The sequence below is a fragment of the Panthera uncia genome, chromosome D4 (assembly GCF_023721935.1).
Source record: "Panthera uncia isolate 11264 chromosome D4, Puncia_PCG_1.0, whole genome shotgun sequence".
Classification (NCBI taxonomy): domain Eukaryota; kingdom Metazoa; phylum Chordata; class Mammalia; order Carnivora; family Felidae; genus Panthera; species Panthera uncia.
Window position 1 is genome coordinate 70,905,975 of NC_064807.1, and position 24,135 is coordinate 70,930,109.

Genomic DNA, 24,135 nt, shown 5'->3' on the forward strand with positions numbered 1-24,135 from the left:
GCCTTGTAGAGACCCCGCTGTCTTTCGTCTCAGAGATGGGGATGATATATTCAAAGCAAACACCGGCCACGTCCCCAGTTTCTAATAGTGATGGATAATCCACGTAGACCTCGTATGTTACATTATGTACGTACATTACTTAGACAAGACATGAGACAGAGGTCACCCGGTGGGACTAACAATAAAAGGGTAGCTCAGAGAAGAGTTAAGAACCTGATCCTAAAATCCGATGTTGAAAATGTGTGTGTGTGTGTGTTGTCATTTCAGTGCCTCATGGCATGGGAGTCGATTATTCCACTGCTACAGGAGAAACCAGAGGCCAAGTAAGTTCCTTCTTGGGACCGAGACTCTTCTACCTACACAGGGCATGGCACCCCATACCAGGACGTCCCTGTAGTGCCAGAGAGGTGGCACTGAGAAAACAGCCACAGAATCATCTCTCCTTTGTGTATTTCTCTCCCTTCCCGCCCCCCCCCCACCTTTGTCTGACAGTGGTTCTCCGTTAGTATTTATTCCTTGGTGGAGTCTGTAAGGCTATAATCATCTCTCAGCGAAAGAAGCATACCTCCGTGTTGTGAAGGAGCCCATTAAATCTGGAACACTAAGATCTGCAGCTGAGGGACGAGACAACCCAGCTGACGTTCTGACATCTCATCACAGTCTCCTGTTTGGGGACAGCATGGTTGCCTGTGGTGGAAGAGAGCCCGGTTCTTGCTTTTCCAGGACACGAGGAAGGCGGGCACAGAAGGCAGCTCTCGTTTTCCACAGACACACGGGGACTCTGGAATTGACCTGTGTGGGCATCGACTTGTCTCAGCCTAGAAGGGGGTGTTGGCACCTCCGTGGAAAGTCCTTAATGTACAGTGGCCTATAGCTGTGAGTGTGGCCTGCTGCCTGCTTGTGACGAGTGGCACCTCTTTTGTGGCTTCTGGTTCACATAGGACCATTTATGTCAGCATCTGTATGCGTCCGTGCCCAAATGAGCAAGCCAGTGTCCTTGTCCTCGTGCGATACCTCGGGGAGCCGAGGGGGCAGTGCTCCCTAAACTTGTTTCTGACACTAGAATGCAGTAGATTGGAAACTTTTTTGTGTAAAATGGGGGGGGGGGGTGCATTTTTCTCTGTGAAGTTCTTCAGTGTTTTTCTTTTGCTTGTTCAGTGTCGTCAGAGTAGAGCTGAGGCCCGTGGTGGGAAGTCCGTGTTGTCTGAGGTCAGAGTAGCTCCCAGTAACTGGGGTCAGTGGGCGTATACTAGGCCCCATCTCCACGTCTGCTCTGTGCCGTCTGCCTTTACCTCACCCAGAACTCCTAATTTAGTGTCTCCTACCACGTCCACGGAGTGTTTGGGCGGCCTTTTGTTGAGAGGCTGGTGTGCTGTAGTGACACAGTGGAGGTTCTGGGAACTCCGTGTGCATGTTCCATGTGAAGTGCTTTAACCCTCGATAGTCCCTGGTCGGAAAGAAAAGTTGGTACCTGGATGGGCCTCGAAGATGACAAGTGCTAACAGCGAGCGCTTTGCTTCTCGATAAGCTAAAACCTCTGCAACTTGCAGCCACGTTCCCCAGTGACCACTGGCTGCATCTCAAGTCTTCAAACTATGACCAGGTTTGCTTTTCAAACCGACACGAAACCGACGAAGAGGATCTATCTTCCAACTCCTTTTCTTTCCTCCTGAAGTGAAGCTACCTATGCCACATTTGCGCTCTCCCGTCTGTGGCTCATCTCCCCGTAAAATGATCAACCTGAGCCTCAAAGAGGCAGTTAGTGTTCTTGTCGCGACGCAGCCGGGCCGAGGTGCTGGCGCACACGCGGGTCGTAACCCGCAGGTACCTGGCCGCGTGCAGCGTGTCGAGGTTCCTCCACCCCCTCGCGCCCGCGGCGTTGACCTTGGGTGGCCACTGCCATGATGCCAGGGGTGCAGCAGTAGGCCAGCGCAGAACAGTTCGGCTCTGTTTCATTCATGTTTTGAGGAAGTCACGGTTTCAATTAGAACTTTTGTATCCGTCGGTACTTGCCTGCACCGTCAGACCCCCTCACGCTGTTCTAAAATCCTGCGATGTGAATTTTTGTTTGGTACAATTAGAAGTGATTCATCGAAGCAGAAGGGTAAGGACAGGCCATCTAGCCCGAGTGGTGAGTCCGTGTTTCATGCTACCTCTAAGCCATCACGTTGGTGCGGGTATGGATGATGGACGTCTGGGTCCAAGCTGACAGCTTGCTGGTAGAACAGGGTGTATATCCAATAACGGGTTGACGGCCCTCTCTTGATATTTCGTGGAAGGCACTAGACTGACCCAGCAGCGAGCGCTCATCTCCAGGAACGTGCGAAGCCTTGCCTTGTGGAACGCGTGCTTTAAAAACGTTGTCCGGTGTCATGAGTGCTTGGAAAGAATCGTGGAAAGAGTTGACGGGAAGACCAGGATCTCATCTGCCGCTAGTTGCCAAAGCCCAGGAGCATTCCCGTGGAAAGTTTAGCTGGAAAAGAAGGCAACCCTTCAAAACAGTCATGGGGCTCCTCTCTGGGACATACGGGAAGGGAGTGGAGGGGGGATGCAGTCGTTCCTTACGTTATCGGAGGCAGAAGACTAGCTCGGAGGGGACTCGGGCATCTTGCGGCTTGTCTTTCTCCATTTGTTTGCCATGTGATGTTTCTGTGCTTTAAGACCTCAGGGAGAGCTGGGACACTGACGCCAGAGCTGGGAGAACCAGAATATGTTCCAGGCTCCCCTGGAGAAACGGTCTTGCCCCAGAAGGGTCGCTTGCCCCTTCCTTCAGGCTGGCGGCAGATGAGGTGAGGAGGCCCAGGATGAAGGGACGGTAGGCAGTGAAGGAGGCTCCCGAGGCCTCCCCGACCCCCACAGCTCGTCCAGCCTCTGCGGGTCAGGAGTCCCAGGCATTTGCCCTTTCATCTCTGTGAGCATGAAGGGGATTCCCTGTGAGCAGTGTGACCGGAGACTTCTGTGCCAAAGACTGCCTCGTAGAGGCTTCGTCACCCCGTCCTTCTTGGCTCCACAAAGTCGTGGTGCTGAGATCACGGCCTCCTCTCTCATACTTGTGTCCCAGGAGGCTTTTGCTTGGGGACACGCTTGACCTCAGGCAGACAGACTTGGACAGGTTTTGAGTCTTGGGCACATGGCAGCAGAATGCAGAGTGACGCCTATCAACTGCCTCTCGGGTGCGGGAAGTGAAGGGTTCATTCACCCAGGTTAAAAATCCAGGCTAAGGCAGAAGAGGAGAGAATTCCTAGAAACTGAGCAGATTTTAGAGATGCACTTGATGCTGAAGGGAGCACTTGTGCTTTGTGGCAGATATGGACACTGCGGTCTTCCTTATCATGTGGTGGATCCACAAGGGGATTCTAGGCTACTCTGCCCAAAGCCAAAAACCCTCTGTTCTTCCTGAAGGAGGAGGGAACACGTTTCACAGCCAGGTTTGGGGTTGGGTTTTGTCCTTTAATAAGACTTACTAATGACTCCCAGTGACCTCAGATAAGTGCAATTATGGAGATGATTGGCTCGTATTTCACTGTGCTGCTCGTTGAACTCACCAGTCACCTTCCTTTAGGTGAAACAACAAAAGCCAGTACGACTCCGGGGGTCGTGGTGAATGTAACATTAAGTTTGTCTTCATGCCAAATTTCAGCCACACCTGGAGCGTGTTCTACATGTTGTCGAACTAAATGTTTTACCAGTCGCCATCCACACGAGGGATTTAAATGCACGCTTGCTGCTCGTTTCTCGTGAGGCCACCTTTGTTTTGAAGTGACAGGAAGTCCTGCTTTAGAGGAGGGCATGGTGACCTGACTGCCTGTCTGCAAGCGGAGTGTGTCTCTTGGGCCGGTAGGCGTCAGCCTGGGACACACCCAGGGTCCGAGTGACTTGGCCCTGCCGTCAAGAGCATTGACATCGCGGGCCCCTGGCTTTGTTTTCATGCCATTCTTTACACTGCAGAGTAGTCCTTCTCTACCCTCTGCCCTGAGACGGGCAGGAGAGAGACATCGCCACAGCCTCCCGGGCCCATGTTGGCCTCGTCTGTTTGGATGTCGGGATGGGGTGACCTGGCCTCTCCTCGGGCTGCGCTGAAGGGTGCTCCCGCTCACGAGAGGCGGCCTGTGGTCAGGGCAGGGCACAGCAAGCCCTGCGGCCCACCTTCCCGGATGCCTACTCTCAAAGGCCCGTGGAAACTGAGTAATCTAATTGTCAGGCTGGAGTAACACTGCAGTCCATCCCCATTTACAAAACATTTTGGGAATTTGGCTTTGCCTTCTCACTTTCAAGATGGCAACAGATTGGACATGGCCTCTTGTTTATGTTTTCTCCATTCAGATGGCAGGTGGCATTTATCAGTAAATTCGAGTAAAATGTCATGATGTCCTGGGAGCTGGGTGTGTTGGAGTTGTTCTCTGCTTCCTCATGGGTTGTGGTTTTTTTTGTTTTTTTTTTTTGATTTAGTGCATAAACCAGGAACCTGATTTTTCGTCAGCCCACCCAATAGGTGGTTAGCTTTCTGCTTTAAGCATGTCTGGCCTCCCTACAGTCGCCCAGATGAGAGCATGCACAGAGCTATCTGCGTTAGGAAAGGTGGAGGAAAGGCCTTTGTCACGGGGAGTTTGATCGTTGTTTCTTAATCGTATGTTTGAATTGCATTCCGGGTCTGGCTGTCTAACCCTTTCTATGTGGCAGAAAAATATGTTCTTCAGGCAGTTTTTACTACTATAGATAGCCTGTAAATAAGTACTTTGGGAAAAAAATAACAAACCAGTAAGATATTTGTCTTATATAGAAACATTCTGTATTGTTTAGCACTTGAAAATCAACAAATCCAGAATTTTAAAATTGCCACAGACTGTTGAAAGCCTAACTCTACTTTTTGAGAATTGTCAACACCTACTAATATGCCTTATTCTTCAACTAGTGTGTTTTAGATTCTGGATAGAAAGAATTTTTTAGAAACGTAATCAGTTGTTCAGCTTAAATGCTCGAGGTCTAACATAGCCAGTCCTCAGCCCTCTTAAAGAAATATGAAAGTGAGGTTCATAATTAGGGCTGCCTTTTGGGAAGAGAAAGCTAAGTATTGCTATTGCCAAATGATATTTTTGATAATGTAAGGAAACACAGGGACCACTGAACCGTTTGTGTGTGTGTGGGTGTGTGTGTGGGTGTGTGTGTGTGTGTGTGTTAAAGTGTGAAAGATTAACTTAGTGCCTTTTGGCACACTCTTGATTGTAGAGGATATATGGTATCAGCATTGACAAATCACGTAGATACAGAGAACTCTAGATTATGACAATATTAATGGTGTACCCAGATTCTGCGGAACAGTTTTTTAAAAGATAACTGGGGGCGGGGTGGGGGGCTCAGAGCAGCGTGTGTCAGATAGAAATTCTCCACAGGTTGAAATGCCAAAAACCTAAAACCCATTGATACTTTAGTCCATTTTAATAGAGCTTTTACTATTAAAACCAGTGACGGAGTATTGCAACATGCACGTCCCTGGCAATGCCACCCCCTCACCAGGTGATTCTGGGCTTCCTGCATGCCAGGTCAGAGCAGGTCACACCTGTCCCCACCCCTGAGTAACAGGTTGTTCACAGTCTCAGACCAACCCTTCAGTCTCGATGGTACCGGAAGGAGAAAAGGGGGGTGGCTTTTTTCCGCAGGGTGGGAACGGGGAGGGGAAAGCAGATTGCCAACAAGATGAGAATCTGTATGATAAAAAGACACCTGTGTCGGCTGGGCCTTCGTCAAACAACAAACCAGCAGCTGTTAGCAGTCAGCACCACCACCTGGACACCCCTGAGGTCTGGCCCTGTCCCATAGGCACCCCCGACCATTGTACTTCCGTGTGCCTGATTCCTCGATGTCCGCGCATTGGGAATGCATTGAGAGATGATGTACATCTGATATATTTCCATAAAATAAACTGCCAGCAACCTTTCTAACTTGTATTTTAACTGTTGAAAAAGAGATTCAAAACTTTTGCTTAGGTCATGTCCAAAGTGTGGACTGTATTTCTTATTTTTAGAGGTCATTCTTCACATTTAAAATTTTAGAAGAACCCCTCCCCCCGCCCAAGGTATTGATGAAGTCCTCCCTCCGTGTAAATGTGTTCTCTTCTCTCCATGCTGCCAATAAGCCAAATCAAAAGCTGTGAAAAAAAAAAAAAATGTGCTCAAGAATGTGTGTGGACGAGAAAGTGATTTATTCCCAGGTCAAAGTCTCTGTTTCATGAAGCTACCAAACTTTAAAAAGAATGTCACCTTTTTCTTTCTTTCTTTGTTATGGAACCCAGAGATTGTAAAAAGAAAAAAGTTTTGTTGCATTTTTTGATGCTGGCACGAGGTTTTTGTCCACTTTTTTTCATATATCTGTGTATAAAAAAACTCTGTCCATTGTTTACTATGAAATTAGTATTACATTTTGAGGTAAACAAAAGAATTTGTATTGCTTGTTAACTATTAGCTTGTAAATTTAAAAGGTTTCTTTACCTCAATTAACTTAAAGTAATGGACCAATAAACCTACGAATGATGCTTTCTTTACCTTGAATTGTGTTGTCATTTATAACACTTTATACGACAGGAAAACATGTGTGCCTTGTATTTCGTTTTCTTGTTTTCTCTAAAGAGGTATGAGTTTGCCTGCAAGAATCAGGATATACAGAGCAACAGGAAAAAGATATAATTAACCTATTTTTACTCTACTTCTCCGTAGATTTATCCTCAGTTTACCTTCTACACCCCACAGGTTGGCACCGATTTGGGGAAATGAAGAAACTACCTGGTGTCTGTTCACAACCACTGTGATTGGCGGGCAGCCTGGCAGCCAGCCCAGGTACTTTCGTGAGGATTTCTTCCTACTCCATCCCATAGCAAAGCACAACATCTTCTCAGTCAGGACCAGTCATTTCCTGATTTTTTTTTTTTTAACTGCCCTGATGCTTTTAAAAAATCTGTGAGGCAAGAAGAAATGCCTGTGGTTCGTTAGGGTGTCAAGAGTGTGTTTCGAAGGGAGACCAGAATGCTCGGTTAATGACCCCAAAGAACTGGAAATGGACTTGAACTTACTGACAGTAAGTAGACATCACTAATCCAAGATTACAGTCATACACAATGAGGCAGCAAGGCGGGATAAGAGAGCTTTGGGTCAGATCTCAGCTTTTTCCACTCGTTACTTCTGTGGTTTTAGGCAAGTCCCATTTCTCTGAACTTCAGTGTATTGATCTTTGCAATGAAGACGTGCTTTCCCTTGGTGGATTGCTGATGGGATTGGCGATAATGTATATATATAAAGCATCAACGTGTCTGCCAACACTTAGATGACTGGACTGCTCTTACGGGAAGAGTCTTCTATTACTTGTTTAGATATGGCCAACTTAAATATCAAGTATTCCCATAACAATCCTTCCCGTTTGCTTTGTCAAATGAAAATTAAGGGGGGGGGGTGTATATATTTCTCGTAACTGCTTTAAGAAGGTGATGGAGATAGTAGGCTGGTGGACTGTGGTCAGACTGAAGCCCTGGGGAACAGATGGGAATAGATCATAAAAGTTGTGGCAATGGGCGATAGGAAGGGTGATGAATTTAAGAGATTTCTGTGGTGAGGGGAGGGGATCAGAGATGAGACGGAGTTTTCAAGCCTGGGAGCAGGGAGATGACGTTATTAACTCACACGTGAAAACAATCAGGAGAAAAATGTAAAGGTTGGAGTAGCTTAGATGGTGAGGTGGGAGAATAATTTGGTTTGGAATTATGTTTGAGGAAATCCAGGTGGAGGTGTCGACCAGATTGCTGGAAAAAGTGTTCTGGAATCCCTGAGAGTAGACTAGATTACTTGGGGAACATACCAAGGACAGAGCTTTATGGGCCTCAAGAATTAAGGATGGGGGCGCCTGGGGGGAGGCTCAGTTGGTTAAGTGTCTGGCTATTGGTTTCGGCTCAGGTCATGATTTCCTGGTTTGTGGGTTTGAGCCTCAAGTCGGACTTCACGCTGACAGCACTGAGCCTGCTTGGGATTCTCTCTCCCTCTCTCTCTCTCTCTTTGCCCCCCTCCCCAAAATAAATAAACTTAACAACAAAAACAAAAAAAATTAAGGATGCAGGAAGAGGAGGAGAGGGACTCAGGGAACATTCTCAAGAAGAGAAAGGCCCATAGATAACATTGGTTCTTAAGCTTGAGGGCTTGTGAAAACACCAATTGTTGGTCCCCACCTCTAGAGTTTGACTGGGGTAGAGCCAAATAATTTGCATCTCTCACAGGTTCCCTGGGGATACTGAAGCTGCTGGTTCAGAAACCACACTTTGAGAAGATCAAAGGGGTTAGAATCTCTGTTAGAAGAATTGGTGACCTGGGGCAAGTGGGGAAGGGTCAAAACTGCCACCTTAGTGACAAATTGAAAAGGAGCCAGTGCTGGGGCTTTGAGAGCCCAGCTCAGGTTAAAACCCACAAGTGTATGGTGGGTGAGTGTGAGCAAATAAGGACATGTTTCTGGATGCTCCGAGCCAGCTTTTCAGGAGCAGGAATGGAGCTGCCAATGATGAGATTCATCCAGGCTGGGGAGCCGATCAGGGGCTGGGACAGGAGGCAAGGAGCCAAGAGGAAGGAGCATAATCGGTGAGAATTTAGCAAGGTAAGCTTGGCCTTGAACTCCACTTCCCATCCCACCTCCGCCCATGTCGTCTGTCTCAGGGAGAGGCTCTGCCTTCTTCCTAGTTGCCTGAACCTCAAATCTGAGCATTCTTGCCTCCATCTGCCCCACCCTCTGCAGATCACCTGTCACCAACTCCTGCTGACCGCCAGCTCCCAAGGATTTCTCTAAGTCCCTCTACTGTTCTGCACCTTCACATCTTATCCAAAGTCAGTCCGCCATTGTCCGTCACCTGGGTTACTACCAGACTCTCTGCTCTTGTGTCCTTTCTGCAAGTCTTCTCTCTCCTTCTGCCCCTTCCTGCCCCAGTTCATTCTCAGGGATGCCAGGACGCATTCCATACTCCTGCGTGAAATCTTCCACCATCTATCCCTGTTACTTTAAAGAGAAACTTTCAGGGCGCCTGGGGTGGCTCAGTCGGCTAATCAATCTTGACTTTGGCTCAGGTCACGATCCCATGATTCATGAGTTTGAACCCCACATCAGGCTCTGTGCTGACAGCTTAGCCTGGAACCTGCTTTGGATTCTCTGTCACCCTCTCTCTCTGCCCCTCCCCCTGTTGTCTCTCTCTCTCTCTCTCTCTCTCTCAAAAATAGATAAACATGAAACAAATTAAAGAGAAACTCTTTTTAAGGCTCTATATGTGTATTGTTGTTTCTCCCTACCACTCCAGTCTCCTGGTCTTGATTCTGTCCTTTTGGTACCTGTCCCTCCCCCCCTCTTTGCTCCCCTTATATTGAATTCCTGTATCAAAAGATATTTTCACCTTCAGGCCTTCCAGCTTGTTATTTCTTCTGCCTGGACTGTCCCTTAACTTCTGGCCTTGGTGACTCCTTATCCTTCCAGGGTTCCCGTAGTCCACTTCTTCTGAGAAGCCTTCCCTGCTCTCCTAAACCTGGTTAGATGCTCCCTTATGTTAGCATTTATTATAGGATATGTGGTTGCCAGCTGTTCTGTCTGTTCCACCTGCTGGACAGAACATTCTGTCAGGGCATGAGCAGTCACGTTCTTGCCATATCTCAGCATCTAGCATGGTGCCGGGACCTTAGAAGACATGCCAGAAAGGCTTGTTTATTCCCTGCAAGAGATCAGAGGTGTAAACTCTCTGAGCCCAAACGCTTGGAGCTTGAAATGCATTCCCTAGCTTTAAGTTTCACCCCAGTATAAGAATGCCATGCCTGTAGTTATAGAGGGAGTCTGGCCGGGGAAGAATGATTCATACGCATACAGTAAATGTTGATTTTATTTGGAGGTGAGCCTGTTTTTCTATGTGTAAGTACAATAGTCTGTAAAAATAGGTACCTCAAAATAAGACGGCTCTTAGCCTATCTCCTCTGCCCTCTCTCTCCACACCACCCACTTTGGGAAGAAGTATTGTTGACTGAAAATATGCCATATAATAGTCCACTAAAGAAAGTCGTTTGATATTTGCTTCTTAGAAACAACAGTAATGACGGCAGTAAAACTACCCTGAAGCCAAGAGCCTGAGCCCCAAATCTCTCCTGAGTGTTCACAGCTAACAAGGCCTCAGGGAAGAAAGCTAAGTTTTTTTCAAGGTTTTATTTTAATTAAAAAATATATATATATATATTGGCTGATGTTCACTGTTGGGAGTTCTTACAAAGCATCCCCTCTGCGCTCCCTCTAGGCTGTTGAAAATGCATGCTTTGGCTTGAGTTTTCCTGTGGGACCCCCAGCACGGCACCCAGGTGACTAGTTAGTGGTACCTTAGAGCCAACTCCTGGAAGAAAAGGGGCTGCTGTCTGAAGCCCTTTATGCATCTCGTGTGACTGTGCACGGCCCTCTGCATCTAACCCTTGGAAGTTCACCCTCTACTGTCCCCAGAACCTAACCTCTGACAGGGACGTCTGAAAGCTGAGAAAGTTCTATCACCAAGAAAGTGCTTTTCCCCACCTGCCAGGGACCCCTGAGCCAGAGCAGCTCATGCCCAAGCCAACTCCGGCTGGAACCTGGGGTTTTGGAGCAGTGGCTTGCTTTGGTCACCAGCACCCAGTCCCTTCTTTTGACTTCAAAAGAAGCCATTGCTGGTATTTTTCAGCTCCCGTCGGTCAGCACCTTCATTTCTCTGCGATGTCTCCATATTGCAGCCATGAGGCTTGTTTGTAGGCCACGATGCTGTAAGAATTACAAGACAAACAGTTGGAATGGGGCAAAGGGTGTGCCTTTTCCTTCCCACCAATGGCCGCCTTTTTATCACCTATAGACTGAGAGGCTCTGACCATTGTCCCCAGAATGTTGTTCTGAGTGGAGAGAATGGCCCATTCCAGCCCTATAATATCTCAAGCCCTTTGCATCTACATTTTCCTTTTCCTGAAATCTCTCTCCATCTCACTACTGCCTGATGAACTCCCACGTGTATTTCAAGATCAAAATTGGGCTAATCCAAGCAGAATTCGCTGCCTCATCTTCTGTCCTTCCATAGCCCCTTTATCTGTTCCATAAATTCTCATTACATTGTTTTCAAATATTTGTAAAAAAAAAAAAAAAAGGGGGGGGGGGAGGCCTGGGAATTAGGAGCTCTGAGTTGAAGTCTTGGATCTGTGTGACCTTTGGCATGTCCTTCCACCTCTGGAATCCTCGGTTTTCTCATGAGCAACCTTTCTAGGAACCTCAGTTTCTAGGCTACAGCAACCTCTTCCTGGCTGATGGTCAACACCTGGAAGCCGCTGGATGGGGTGCCAACTTAAGTCCAAACCTTCTAAGGGAAAGCTTTGTGGGAACTTCCGAAATCTCTGATGTCCCACCTTCCATGAGTCCCAGAGCTCTACAGGGAGGAACACTCACTGTACTTGAGACAAAACTCATTGTATTAAAGAGCTGGCGGGAAAGTCCAGATGTGGGCCGACACCAGGTCGCAGCCCTGCCTCTGCGGCTGACCCCCACTGTAGACCCCAGTAGCAAAGCCAGGTGGCGATGGCCAGCCACTGCCTTCGTGGTCAGCCGACAGGCAGCTCTGGGATACGGGTGGCCAGCAATGCTGGCTAGTAGGTGCCACACCCTTCCAACAGATCATTCATTAAACAAATACTTTTTGAGTACTTCTTACAGGCCAGGCTCTCTGCTGGACACAGATGATATGTGCTGAGCCAAACGGCCATGGTTCCTCCCCTCAGGGAGCCTACAGTCTGGTGGGCAAGCGTATGAAAAGATAACCCCTAACCGTCAACTATCAGGCTATGAAGGAAAATGGAGGAAGCTTTGGGAGCATATGATAAAAGGACCTAATTTAGATTAAGAAAGGGATTTGTCTCAAAAGCTTTTTGAGAAAATGCTGCTTAAGACCACATCTAGTTGGGTTAAGAAGGAGGCATGGGCGCAGAAGGGGGAAGAGCAGGAGGGGTGGCTCCTGGGGCTGACACCTGGGGTCGCGGAGGGTGGTTAGTGACAGAAACAGAAATTACGGAGGTTGGCAAAGCCAGGTTACAGAGGACCTTGTGGTCCATGGGAAGACATTGGGTTTGTATCCTAACAGCGGTGAAAGCCAAGAGCAGAGCTTTGAGCAGGAGATGATGTGATCTGTTTAAACACTTGAAGGAAATTGCTCTGGGCACCTGGTGGAGAGAGGATGGGAGGGAACAAGAGTGGACATGGGAGGAATGGTCCAGAGGCTAATCCGGTCGTTCAAGTGCTCTGGCCTAGGGGTGGTAGCAGTAGTGATTTAAAAAAAAAAAAGGATGAATTTGAGGACTGTTTTGAAGGTAGAGTCAGTGAGGCCTGACGGATTGGAGGTGTGGGAGATGAAGATGAGGGCAGACTTCGGTGACAGTTCCTCCCCCGGGTGAGTGGTGGTGCCATTTAGGGAGGCGGCAAAGGCTGGAGGGGGAGCAGGCGTAAGAAGGTGTCAAGAACCCAATTTTGGAAACTCAGGTGGTAATTTGAAGTCTTGAAAGTGCTTTAGATTGCTTCGAGAGAGCATATGAAGCGAGAACCCAGAGCAGAGCCCCAAAGCATCTTCCATTTGGAGGTGTGTAGAGAAGAAGTGATGAGGTGCTGAGAAAGCCCAGTGACGGCCAAGAGCGAGCACGGGTGCTGGGGCCGCGGAGAAACCACGTGGGGTGAGATGAGGGCTGAGCGAGTCCACTGGATCCAGCTTTGAAGAGTGGTCGGCGGCCCTAGTGAGAAGAGCGCTGCTGGTCGAGGGGGGACCTCGGACGTCTGGGCTGAGAAGTGAGTGGGCGGTGAGGACGCAGGCAGCAGGTGCACGCGAGCCTTTGCAGAAGCTGACCGTGAGGAGGAGGTTGGGGAGAGAGAGGGTGGCCGCTCGAGTGTCCGTTCCGGTAAGAATTCAGGAGAGTGCAGCTAGCCCGCGGAGGGAGCTCTCTAAGGAGACGGCCACAGGTGGCACCCTGGCACCTGGTGACTCTACTAAGAAGCAGTGCGGTGTAGAGGATCAGAGACTGCCTGCGTTCAAATCCTGTCTCTGCCACTTACGGGCTCTGAACCTTTGGCAAGTTACGTGATACCTCAGCGCCTCTGTATCCTTATTTGCAGAACAGTAATAGTAATTACGTCAGAGGGCTTTGGGGGAAGATTAAATTCATTAAAACATTGTAAGTAGTAGCTGGCACATGATAAGAGCTAGTTACAGGTTTGCTATTATTATTACTAAGAAAGAGGTGGGGAGGGAGGAGAGGGATAGAGTGGCAAGTGGGTTGAGGATGGGCAGAGCCAGACAGTTCTTTCTTCAGCATCTCCCAGCTGCAAGAAGAGCAAGAGGGTGGGGCGCCTGGGTGGCTCAGTAGGTTGCGCATCTGACTTCGGACAGGTCATGATCTTGCAGTCCGTGGGTTTGAGCTCCTCGTCGGAGCTGACAGCTCAGAGCCTGGAGCCTGCTTTGGATTCTGTGGCTCCCTCGCTCTCTGCCCCTCCCCCACTTGTGCTTTGTCTCTCAAAAAATAAATAAACATTAAAAAAAAAAAAAAAAGAGAGAGGAGCAAGCAGGAGAGGGCAGGTTCTCACAGTCACGTGAAATGGGCTCACTCTGGTACCAGGCAAGCCTGGGTCATGGTCCCTTCTGGCAAGCAGGCTGTTGGCAGCTCTGACCCAGGGACCCCTCCTCCCCGCCTTCTGCCTCCACTGTGTCCTCTGCCTCCCTGCTCTGACATGCCTTCCTGGGCTTTTATGTCATTGGAACGTAGCTTTTCTTTCTGTGGTTAGAAAGCTCTACTGGTTTTCCCTGTCGCTGTCACTTGATGATCGATGGTTCAGCCTTGGCCTCTTCTAGCTGTAAGAGTTTTTCAGGATCTCGTTTATTTAGTGACTTCACGGGAGGGAAAGGTAATGGAAACACTCCCTTTATACCAGAGTCCTCAATCTTGGTTGTATATTCGAATAACCCGGAGAGCTTTTAAAAAGGCCTGGGCCCAGGCTGCTCTCCCGATCAACGGAGTCAGAATCTCTGGGGGTGGGATCCAGACATCAGTGATTTTTTCAGCCTTTCTAGGTGATTCCAGCATACAGCGAATGAGGCTTTATTTGCACATGTGTCTCTTTACTGCTGAATGGCCACAAGACAGGGAAATAATTAGCAATTACTTAACGTGCCTCATTCACACAAGCACTCAAGTACTTACTCGACTGATACAAGATTCTGTCCCTGCATCTGTGATACAAGACTCTGTGCACGGAAAGTATGGCCAAGTCCAAGTGCGTGTTACACAGCGCACTGGGGTGAGACGTTCAAGGGCGGCCCACCTCCTTCATGTGCCCTGAAGTCTCTTAACAAAGGCACAGGATCCCACTTAGTACACACACGAAGCAACGAAACTGTGGGAAGGAAAACGACTGTTGCTATTTTCTCATGGCTTTCATTTGTTCGTTTGTATCTCTAGCTGTGCCACCCATTAGTCAGACTGGTTTTCTTTTGTTTTCCTTTGTTTGTTTGTTTGTTTGTTTGTTTAGGTTAATGAGAATATTTCGCCCGTGTGCCAAATAGGGCTGGGTAAACTTCCAAGTGGCACAGCTACTAATCCATTACTCACTTGGACAAAAAACTGGGGCTCCTGACGGATGTGCATTGCGTGCTAAGTCTTGGTAGCTAAGCCCAATCCATTCAGCCAAGACTCGCATGAAAATAGGGGCACAGGAAGAGGCCTAAGGGCTGGGCAGTCTGAGGACAGGTCTGGCTCAGTCCCACACCTTGAAAAAATGAGAACTGGGCCAAGAAGGCCCTCATAATCATGCCGCTGCTTACACAGATTCTCAGCTGTCTGCCTGCCTTCCTTCCTCCCTTCCTTCCTTCCCTCCATCCCCCTCCCTCCCTCCTTCCCTTCCTTCACTTCAAATCTTTCTTTTCTCAACTATGAAATAGAGCAAAGAGCCTTCATTATTGATGGCTTCTGTCCAAGGAGGCTCAACCTTCTATGTAGGCAGGGACCTACATTATGATGTGATGTGAGAATTCCAACAAGGGTCTTCCCCCCCATCCACTTCCCACTTCTTTCAACCTGCCTTCAGTTATTTTCTATTCTGCTGCCTGTAATGCCACCATTATTGATGTGTAGACTTCTATGTGCTACCAGGCAGACCCTTTAAAATGCAAATCTTTGGGGCGCCTGGGTAGGTCGGTAGGTTAAGCTTAAGCGGCCGACTTCAGCTCAGGTCACGACCTCACAGTCTGTGAGTTCGAGCCCCTCGTCGGGCTCTGTGCTGGCAGCTCGGAGCCTGGAGCCTGCTTCCGATTCTGTGTCTCCCTCTCTCTCTGCCACTTCCCTGCTTGCTCTCTGTCTCTCTCGCTCTCAAAAATAATAGACATTAAAAAAAATTAAAAAATTAAATAAAACAAAATGCAAATCTTTATCAAATCCCTCACATGTTATGGTGGGTAGGTTTATTGTATTCCTTTCTCCTCTGGTGGGAGTGATACAAGCCTGAGAGGACCTCACTAAATGAGAAGGGGTAAACAGGCCTAAACAGCTTGAAGCTGTGCTAACGTAGCGGTCACTAGCTATGCCAGCCGCTCAACACCTGAAATGTGTTCAACCTGGGTCCAAACTGAGATGTGCCATCAGCATAAAACACGTACCAGATTTCAGAGACTTAGTGAAAAAAAAAAAACCAAAAAAACAACTCATTGATTAATTTTGTAAATTGATGACATGTTGGAGTGGTATTTTGGATATGCTGGGTCAAATCCAATGTGTTACTAAAATTAATTTCACCCGTCTTCCCATTTTTAAACGTTACGAGACGGTTTAAAATCACATACATGGCTTGCTCTTAGGACTCACGCTGGACAGGGCTGGTCAAAGACCATCTTGGTGAGGTCCTAGGCTAGTGCTCTTACCGTGGAACCGGACTGCCTCTCTTGGGCTTCTCCAGCCTTCCTCCTGCTTGTTATCTCCCTGACCTGAGTGTTCTTATTTTACAAAGGAGACGACTCCCCCACAGAGATCAAAGGAATTGCTCAAGTCCTACCAGGAGCTCCCACAGTCCAGGGGCATGTGAGATTCCGGGGCACTGCCAGGTGCCCAGACCTTGGGGGGCGTGGAGAGAATACTAGGAAGTGAGGCAGGATGATTCTCCTCTAAAAGGACCTCAGAAAAGACGTTGGAGTGGTTCAAGAGGATATCTAATCCCAGCCTCTAATCAAAAGGAAGTATAAAACTGCCAGGAAGTAACCAGCTGATTGTGGCCCTCTATTCATTATTTACGAGTTCGGGGGTTTCCCAGATTGGCAGATTATTAGCTTGGGAGAACAGGAGGACTTCTTATTTATGGGAGAGCCCACTCAGAACCCACTGCATAAATGCTGCAAATAAATAATTCTTTATGATAATAGACTGGAGATGGTCCAAGAGGCCCTGACCTAAGCCCAAAAGCCCCAGCCCAAACCAGACTCTCCTTTCTTACCCAATCGGGATGATGGCCAGGAAGGAGAGAAAGGAGGAGAGAGCAAAACAGGTGCCCACAAACTTCTCCATGGTGAGCTGATAGATCTTGTTGTACACCGTGGACGTCACCACCCCAGTCAGAGCCAGGGACAGCTGCAGGATGACGAACACCTTTCCTGTGGAAGGGACAGAGGTTACCAAGAAGATATGTTGCTGTCCCTTCCATTTTAGCTGCTAGCCGGGTCTCTAGGGAGCTCTCAGGAGACTCCGCATCCTTCCCAGGGCCGCCTCTCAGTCTTGGCTCATTCCAGCGGGACTCCTGGCTCCGTCGGCTGCATCTTCCTGCAGCCTGCGGGTAGCAGTGTCCTCCTTTGACGGTGGCTTTTCAGTGACCGACTTTCTGAGTCTCTCCCATCCTCCTGTTTTCACCCCCTCTGCTCTAATGGACACCGGAGTGTTCCTAGAGTATTCAAGGCTGCTTCTGGCACCGTCTCATGGGCCTTTTGCAAGTCCAAACCCTATGCCTCAAGCCAAGCAGCTCTGAAACCGGCCGGGCAGAGAACTTCTGAGAGATTCCTTTCACTCACCATAAGAGGAGTCCTTTATGAGTTTGGACATTGCCGATCGGATGGTTGTGACGGGGATGAGAGCGAACAGCATGACAGCTCGAGCTGGAAAGAAATCACAAGAGAACACCCCTCGTCGTGCCCAGGCTTGGCCAAGGAGTCAATCGGAAAAAGCAAAAGCCTCACCAGGAACCTCCCCCTCTCCCCACAATCCCCATGGGCTCGCCCCGCAGGGAGTGGTTTCTCTGCCTGCAGGCTGACACCCTCTCCGGGGCGGGCTGAGCCCCTGAGCTCTGACGGTGCCATAGATGCCGCAGACCCATCTGCGAGGTGGCAGGGCACAGCTGGCACGGTGACGGGTATCGAAGGGTGTCTTCGTCGGCAGAGTTACGTGGCATCTAGGGAAGTAGAGCTGATGTCACGGGAGTGACTTTAGGCTCCTCTCCTTGTCCCTGGGACAGAGGTGTCTTCTGTCACCATGCATGAAGCCCTCTGGTAGACAGTGCCAGGAACTTTGGCAAACTGCATCCAGGAGTGTATACCACACGTACAGCCGCCACCACCTTTCCTTCTCACATGCCTTATTCCTAATCCCAATGTGCTGTGTGTTTAAGTGTGTGTGGGGGGGAGAGGGGGACAAAGGTAGAGGTGGTGGGAGGGGAAAGGGAGAGGGGTACTCTGGCTTTTGCACGTGGCCCGTTTATCTGGGAGTCGGCCAAACCTAAGTTGCCATTTTGTTAGGTGTCTTCTGAGATGTGTGACCTCAGCCAAGGGAGAGCCTCTGATAACCGTGTAGAGTTGTTTTTTTCTAATGTGTTAGCCACTGGCCACGTGTGACTATATGAGTTAATTAAAATCAAATCAAGTCAAATTGAAAATTCTGGTCCTCAGTTGTACCAGCCCCATTTCAAGTGCTCAATAGCCACACATGGCTAGCGGCTGCTTTTATCAGACAGACCAGATTTAGGACATTTCTATCAGTGTAGAAAGTTCTGTTCCAACATTGGTCTAAAGAGCTCTCTGCTTGTGGTTGTCCGACCTGTGTCCTCAGGTGGAAACTTCATTCTGCTTCCTTGAAAGAATTTATTACATTGGTTGTGGAAGGCATTTGTGCCTTTTTTTATCCATTTTTGAATAGCCCATGCTTGGCCCCAAATGACTTTAATTAAGGGACCTTTTCGGCCTGATTACCTTAATGTTTTATCCCTTTAAAATTGGAGAGAAGAAATCCAACCCCATCTCCGAAGGCCAACCTGAAACCTTCCCTCCTGACCACGGGCCCCACCGACCAACCTCCGCTGACTTCCTAGAGCCACAGGCATCACTCTGAGGCCACTTCGGCGGGGAACACAGATGGCCCAGTAGACAGTACAACTCAGATGAACTCAACTGCACATGATCCTGACTCCCTCGTAACTTCCTAGGCGGGGGGTGTGGTCTCTGCTGCTGAGCTGGGGACACCCGGACCACAGCATCCCTGGTGTCGGCCCCACGACTCAAGGGGCCGGCCGTGCCCTCGTCCTGCCTCCCCGAGAACGCCAGACTCACCAATGTAGAACATGTATGTCTCCTTCACGAAAGCCAAGAGGAGGGCTCCCGACCCAAAGGAGACCATCCCAATCACGATCATAGTGGTGTCCCGGAAGCAGCGGGAGAAGAGCAGGACGCCCAGGAAGCTGGTGATGAAGATGGTGTACCCGGCTGCCATACCATAGCCCACCTGCACTTGATTCCACCTGAGAGGCTCCCTGAGCACAAAAAGGGGCATCACGTCCACGGTGCCCACCACTGCCAGGTCATATATGACGGCACCCACAAAGAGCAGGGCGATGACAGTCTTTTTGGGCACTGCTTTCCCGGGAGATGGAGGGTACCCCTCCACACCCTGCTTGTCTGACTGATCGGGATCCAGGGTACGATACGTGCCAATTGTGCCTGACACCGTATCCACGGCGGGGAGTGCCGTCCTGGGACTGGCCGTCGACTCGGGGACCTTCAGTACCAGGAGGCTGTACACAAGTGCAAAAGTGGCACAGCTCACGCTGCAGGCCGTCAGCACCAGGCCCTGCCCCGAGTGGTGCCCAGTCATCTGCTTGAAGAGGTGCCCCGAGGCCATGCTCCCGCAGAATCCCGCCAGGCCCAGGATCAGGTCGAGGAGGATGAGGCGCAGGGAGCGGCGGTCCTCGGAGGAGCCGAGGGATCCCAGGGCCATGACGCCCGACCAGAAGGCGGAGAAGCCGCCGCACAGCCCGTTCAGCGCCGCCGCCCCGTACAGCACCTCCACGGGCCAGTCCAGCAGCACCTTGAGCAGCAGCCCCAGGCGGGAGAGCAGGAAGCCCAGCAGGGACACGCAGATGGAGATCTTGCGGTGGTAGCGGTCGCTGAGCCAGCCCAGCCCGTAGGCGGACAGCAGGGGCGTCAGGCCCGCCACCAGGTTGTAGACGATGTAGAAGTTGGAGATGGCCCTCTGCTGTTCGTCCTCCAGAGCGTCCCGGGGCGACGGGCTGGCGCTGTGGTTGGAGGAGGCCCCGGCTCCGGCTCCGAAGGACGCCTTCACCACGAGGAGCAGCCCCGCCTCGTAGAGGGAGGCGGCCACCTGCGTGGACGCCACCACGGGCTCGATCAAGGTCCTCACCCGGAGGCGAGGCAGGGGGCCGCTCCACGGGCATGTGGCCTCGGGGCCCATGAGGGCTCTCGGAGATGGGCCGGAAGGGCTGGCCGGACTCGGTGCGAGCGCGACTGTGCGCCGTGCTCCCGGGTGCACGCGGGACAGGGCCGAGCCGGGGCGCGTGTGACAGCGGCCGACCCTGTGCCGGTGACCCCCGGGCATGGCCACTCCTCCCGGCCTTTTAAGGCCGCGCCCCGCCCCCGCCGGCCGAGCAGGGCTAGCGGCCGCCCAGGAAGCCGGGCGCCTGGGAGCGCACCGCCCGTTTCGGCCCCCCGCGTCGCCACCCTCCGGTCGCCGCGTCACGCTGCTCCGGCGAGCGCGGCCGCCTGACGAGGGCCGATTGCCCCACAGCCAGGCGTGCCCCGACCTTCCCCTAGCTTGTCCCGGCGGCCAGGACTGAGCCCCCCCCCCCCCCCCGGAAGGGAGCAAGATCCCACTGTTCCTCGAGGGCAGGTCTGGGCGCGTGGTGGGGAGGGCCTAGGATTCTGCCTGGGCTCGGGGCTTCGGTGTGAGGTTTTATTTTATTGGGTTTAAAAGCAACAGGGGACCCGTGTCGTTTGCTGTAGGGATCTGGGTAGCAAGACTTTGAGAGAAGCCCACTATCTTCTTTGAGATGTTGATTGCAGCTCTTTTGGATGAAAACCCAGCAGTGGGATCCCACGATCATAGGGTCGGTCTAGTTTTAATTTTTTGAGGAACTCCCATGCTATTTTCCATAGAAGCTGCACCATTTTGCATTCCCACCAACAGTGCACAAGGCTTCCAATTTCTCACACCCTCACTAATACTTGTTGTCTTGTTATCTTCTTTCTTTTTTTAATGACAGGGTAACCATCCTGACAGGTGTGAGCGATTTCTCGTTGTGGTTTTGATTTGCATTTCTCTGATGTTGAGTGATGTTGAGTATGTTTTCATGCTGGTTGGCCACCTGTGTGTCTTCTTTGGAGAAATATCTATTCAGGTCATTAACTCATTTTCAATGGGCTAATAACCCAACTAATAATTGGGCTATTAGTTTGTTTTTGTTTTTGTTCTTACAATTAAATTGTAGGTGTTCTCTATATATTCTGGAGATTAGCCTCTATCAGTTGGAAAGTGTGCAATATTTTCTCCCATTTTGTGGGTTGTGTTTCACTCTGATGTTTCCTTTGCTGTGTAGAAGCTTTTTAGTTTGATGGAGTCCCACTTGTTTATTTTCAGGATCTCGAAGAGATGTCCGTACTCCTGTGTTCATTGCAGTATTGCTCACAATAGCCAAGATGTGGAAATAACCTGAATGTCCACCGATGGATGAATGGATAAACAAAATGTGATATGTGTGCATACAATGGAATACTATTCAGCCTTTAAAAAGAAGGAAATTGTGCAATTGGTGACATTTGTGAAACTTGAGGACATTATGCTAAGTGAAATAAGCAAGTCAGAGAAAAACAAATACTGCATGATGTCACTTACATGAGGTATCTAAAATAGTCAAATTCATAGAGTCAAAGAGTGGAATGGTGGTTTCAGAGGTGGAGGAATCACTAATCAACGGCATAAAGTTTCTGTTAAGCAAATAAAGAATCTCCAGAGGTCTGCTGTACAACATTGTACAATATGTTATATACTTAAAAGTTTGTTAAAACTCTCGTGTTAAGTGTTCTTACCACAATTAACAAGCAAGCAAGCAAGCAAGCAAGCAAACAAACAAAAAATCCAAACAAACAAAACCTCAGGAGAAGCTAGGCTCAGCCCTCTGACCAAGCCAAAGGCCTCTGGGAGAACAGTCCCGCTTCGAGTGCCTGCACTGGCGGGCCTGGAGTTAGCATGTGCCCCAGCCTGCAGGATCCAGCCTCAAACCTCAGGGCCAAGGGACAGACAGAGAGGTCTTGCCAGCCCTAGGTGTCCCTCCAGATGACAAAACTCTCTGGCAGGGGGTAGATCCCACCAGAAAGAAGAGAGTTGCCAGAGTCATCTGCTCCTGAATAAAATCCCCAGGACCCTTTCTGTTTCTTTGCCATTGCTCTTCCGTTTCACAGGCTCGCTGCCCTGGATTGGCCTTAGCCCTCTGCTACTCTGGCTCCCTTGCTTCCTCCTTTAAGTACACACTTCTGCAAAAAGGATCAGGCTGATGGGTGGTGCAGGGGCAAAAATGTAGCAAGAAGGGAGCGCCTGGGTGGCTCAGTCGGTTAAGCGTCCAATGTCAGCTCAGGTCATGATCTTATGGCTCATGGGTTCAAGCCCCACGTCAGTCTCTGAGCTGACAGCCTGGAGCCTGCTTTGGATTCTGTGTCTCCCTCTCTCTGCCCTTCCCCCATTGTTCTCTCTTTCTCTCTCTCTCTCTCTCAAAAATAAATAAACATTAAAAAAAAAAATTTTTTAATGCCCCAAGAAGAAAGACGCTTCTTCAGGGTCACTGCAGGGATGGAGCGTCAAAACACACAACCTGTCTCCTTGTCTGTTTGGCCCCGACACAGCCATGGCAGCATGGACCAGCAGGACCCTGAAGCCACACAAGGGAGACTCAGGTGTGCAAGGAGCATTTATAAAGTCAAACAGATAATGTATTCATGGAAGGAGGGACTAAACTCTAAATGAATTTGTGCAGATATGTTTGCCCTGTAACTGAGCTATAATCTTCTATTCCCCTCCCGGTCACTGCTCAGCCCTTTGTGTCTGACCCAGACAACTCTGCCTTCTGCAAATAGACCCATCTCCCATCAAGATGTGCCCTGCAGTCCCCCTCAAAGCTTTCTCACTCCCTTCTTCCTCCCCTTGCCTAGGCCCACCTTGGGAGGTGCTGGTTTCGCCCAGCCCATGCCTGGCTCTCACACTCCATTCCTAACCCTGTTTTTTCAGAGGCTGCAGCAAACCAGTTCAAGCCAGCCTGTCCCTGTGCGGTGCAGAGGCTCCAGGGGATGGGTAGGTTACGGGGAAATGGTATTCAGCAGTCAGATATGGCCATGAGAATGGCAACCTGAACTGTATGGGCCACTTTGGCCATTTCATCAAGCAGTCTGTCTACTCTTGGGGTTGCAGACTCTAGAGGGTAGACTTTATCCTCCCTGGGAGGGTCCATGTTGTCTCAATTCTTCTCATCCTCTTGTGAAACTAAGGAAATTTGAGGGGCCTCTGAGAGAGTCCCCCGGGATCTAGGACAGGTCATCATGATGCTAGCCAGCCCCGGGACCCTCCAACCTCGGACCTCATCCTCTGACCCGGAAATGAACTAGACCCCGGGGCAGTCTGTATGTCTGCCAGTTTCGGCCACTCTAGTTTGGATTATATTTTCATCATGTCCCACTACTCCCTCCATCTCTGACTGTAGGCTCCAGCTGAGTTAGTGCCTGGCCATCCTAGACTATTAGCAGGGTATGGCCCTTGAGCCAAGTTGAACCCTGACCCTGCCACTTTAGTCTCTAGCTCAAGGTTGACTTTATTAAAGTACAAAAGTCACACTATTTGAGGAGAAAGGGACTTAAAAAAAAAAAAAAAAGAGTAGCAACTAATATTTACTGAGCCCTTACTGTGTTCTAAGCACTTTACAGGAATGAATGAATGTAGTCCTCCCAAGAAGTCCATAAGCTAGCCTATCACTTCATTTTATGGTTGGAGAAACTGGGGCTAGAGAGGTTAAGTAATTTGCACAAGGCCACACAGCTAGTAAGTTGGGAAGTCAGTGTTTGGCACTAGTCTTTGCAAGCCTATAGCTATTGGGAAAATACAAGCACTAGGGAATTTATTTGAGGGTGCCCTGTCAACCAGCACAGGAATGTGGAAAGGAGCAGAAACGCCTTAGTCATCATGTAATTATTATTGATCAACAGTGTATTACATAAATGGAGAGGAACAAAGGAGTGGATGGAACTTTATTCATCAAATGTATATCCCAGGCACTTTATAATCAAGTTAGGAAACACTTCTGTTTTCTTAACGGATGGCTCCAAAATTCATTTTATAAATTTTTTTTTTTTTCTTTTTTCCACGTTTTTTTTTTTATTTATTTTTGGGACAGAGAGAGACAGAGCATGAACGGGGGAGGGGCAGAGAGAGAGGGAGACACAGAATCGGAAACAGGCTCCAGGCTCCGAGCCATCAGCCCAGAGCCTGACGCGGGGCTCGAACTCACGGACCGCGAGATCGTGACCTGGCTGAAGTCGGACGCTTAACCGACTGCGCCACCCAGGCGCCCCCAAAATTCATTTTAGAAAGGAATGGTGTTTGTTGGGAAAACACCTTAGATCGGTTAGAAGGTGAAATCCCCAGGCCTGGGTTTCAGCTATGGATGAGGCTCCTGAGAGGGGGTAGAGGCTCGGTGAGTGAGTTGAGGACAGGGACTCGTCTGGTGCTCTCCAGAGGGAGGGGCGGGGAGAGAAGCGGGGGGGGGGGGGGGGGGGGGGGGGGGGGGGGGGGGGGGGGGGGG

The 24,135-nt window shown here is 49.8% G+C and overlaps 2 protein-coding genes across 5 annotated transcripts in view; one reads left to right on the plus strand and one right to left on the minus strand.

The window, feature by feature from the left end:
• The window catches only part of SNX30 (sorting nexin family member 30), a 118,263-nt gene extending 108,449 nt beyond the window's left edge, over positions 1-9,814 (plus strand). For 2 of the 4 annotated variants that reach the window (XM_049636388.1, XM_049636396.1), the window contains 2 exons: positions 268-323; positions 6,711-9,814. In XM_049636388.1, the coding sequence (XP_049492345.1) occupies positions 268-323; positions 6,711-6,954 (300 nt within the window). In that variant the 3' untranslated portion in view covers positions 6,955-9,814. Of the gene's footprint in view, positions 1-267; positions 4,448-6,710 lie in introns of those variants that run through there. The other 2 variants (XM_049636377.1, XM_049636404.1) reach the window with 2 other exon arrangements.
• A 54-nt stretch (positions 9,815-9,868) lies between these two features.
• On the minus strand, positions 9,869-19,978 carry SLC46A2 (solute carrier family 46 member 2). The gene is made up of 4 exons (XM_049636332.1): positions 18,611-19,978; positions 17,084-17,167; positions 16,516-16,672; positions 9,869-10,779 (listed from the first exon to the last, which is right to left on the minus strand). The coding sequence occupies exons 1-4, from the start codon at positions 19,890-19,892 to the stop codon at positions 10,722-10,724; spliced, it is 1,581 nt and encodes a 526-aa protein (XP_049492289.1). The 5' UTR covers positions 19,893-19,978; the 3' UTR covers positions 9,869-10,721.
• Between the last annotated feature and the right edge of the window lie 4,157 nt (positions 19,979-24,135).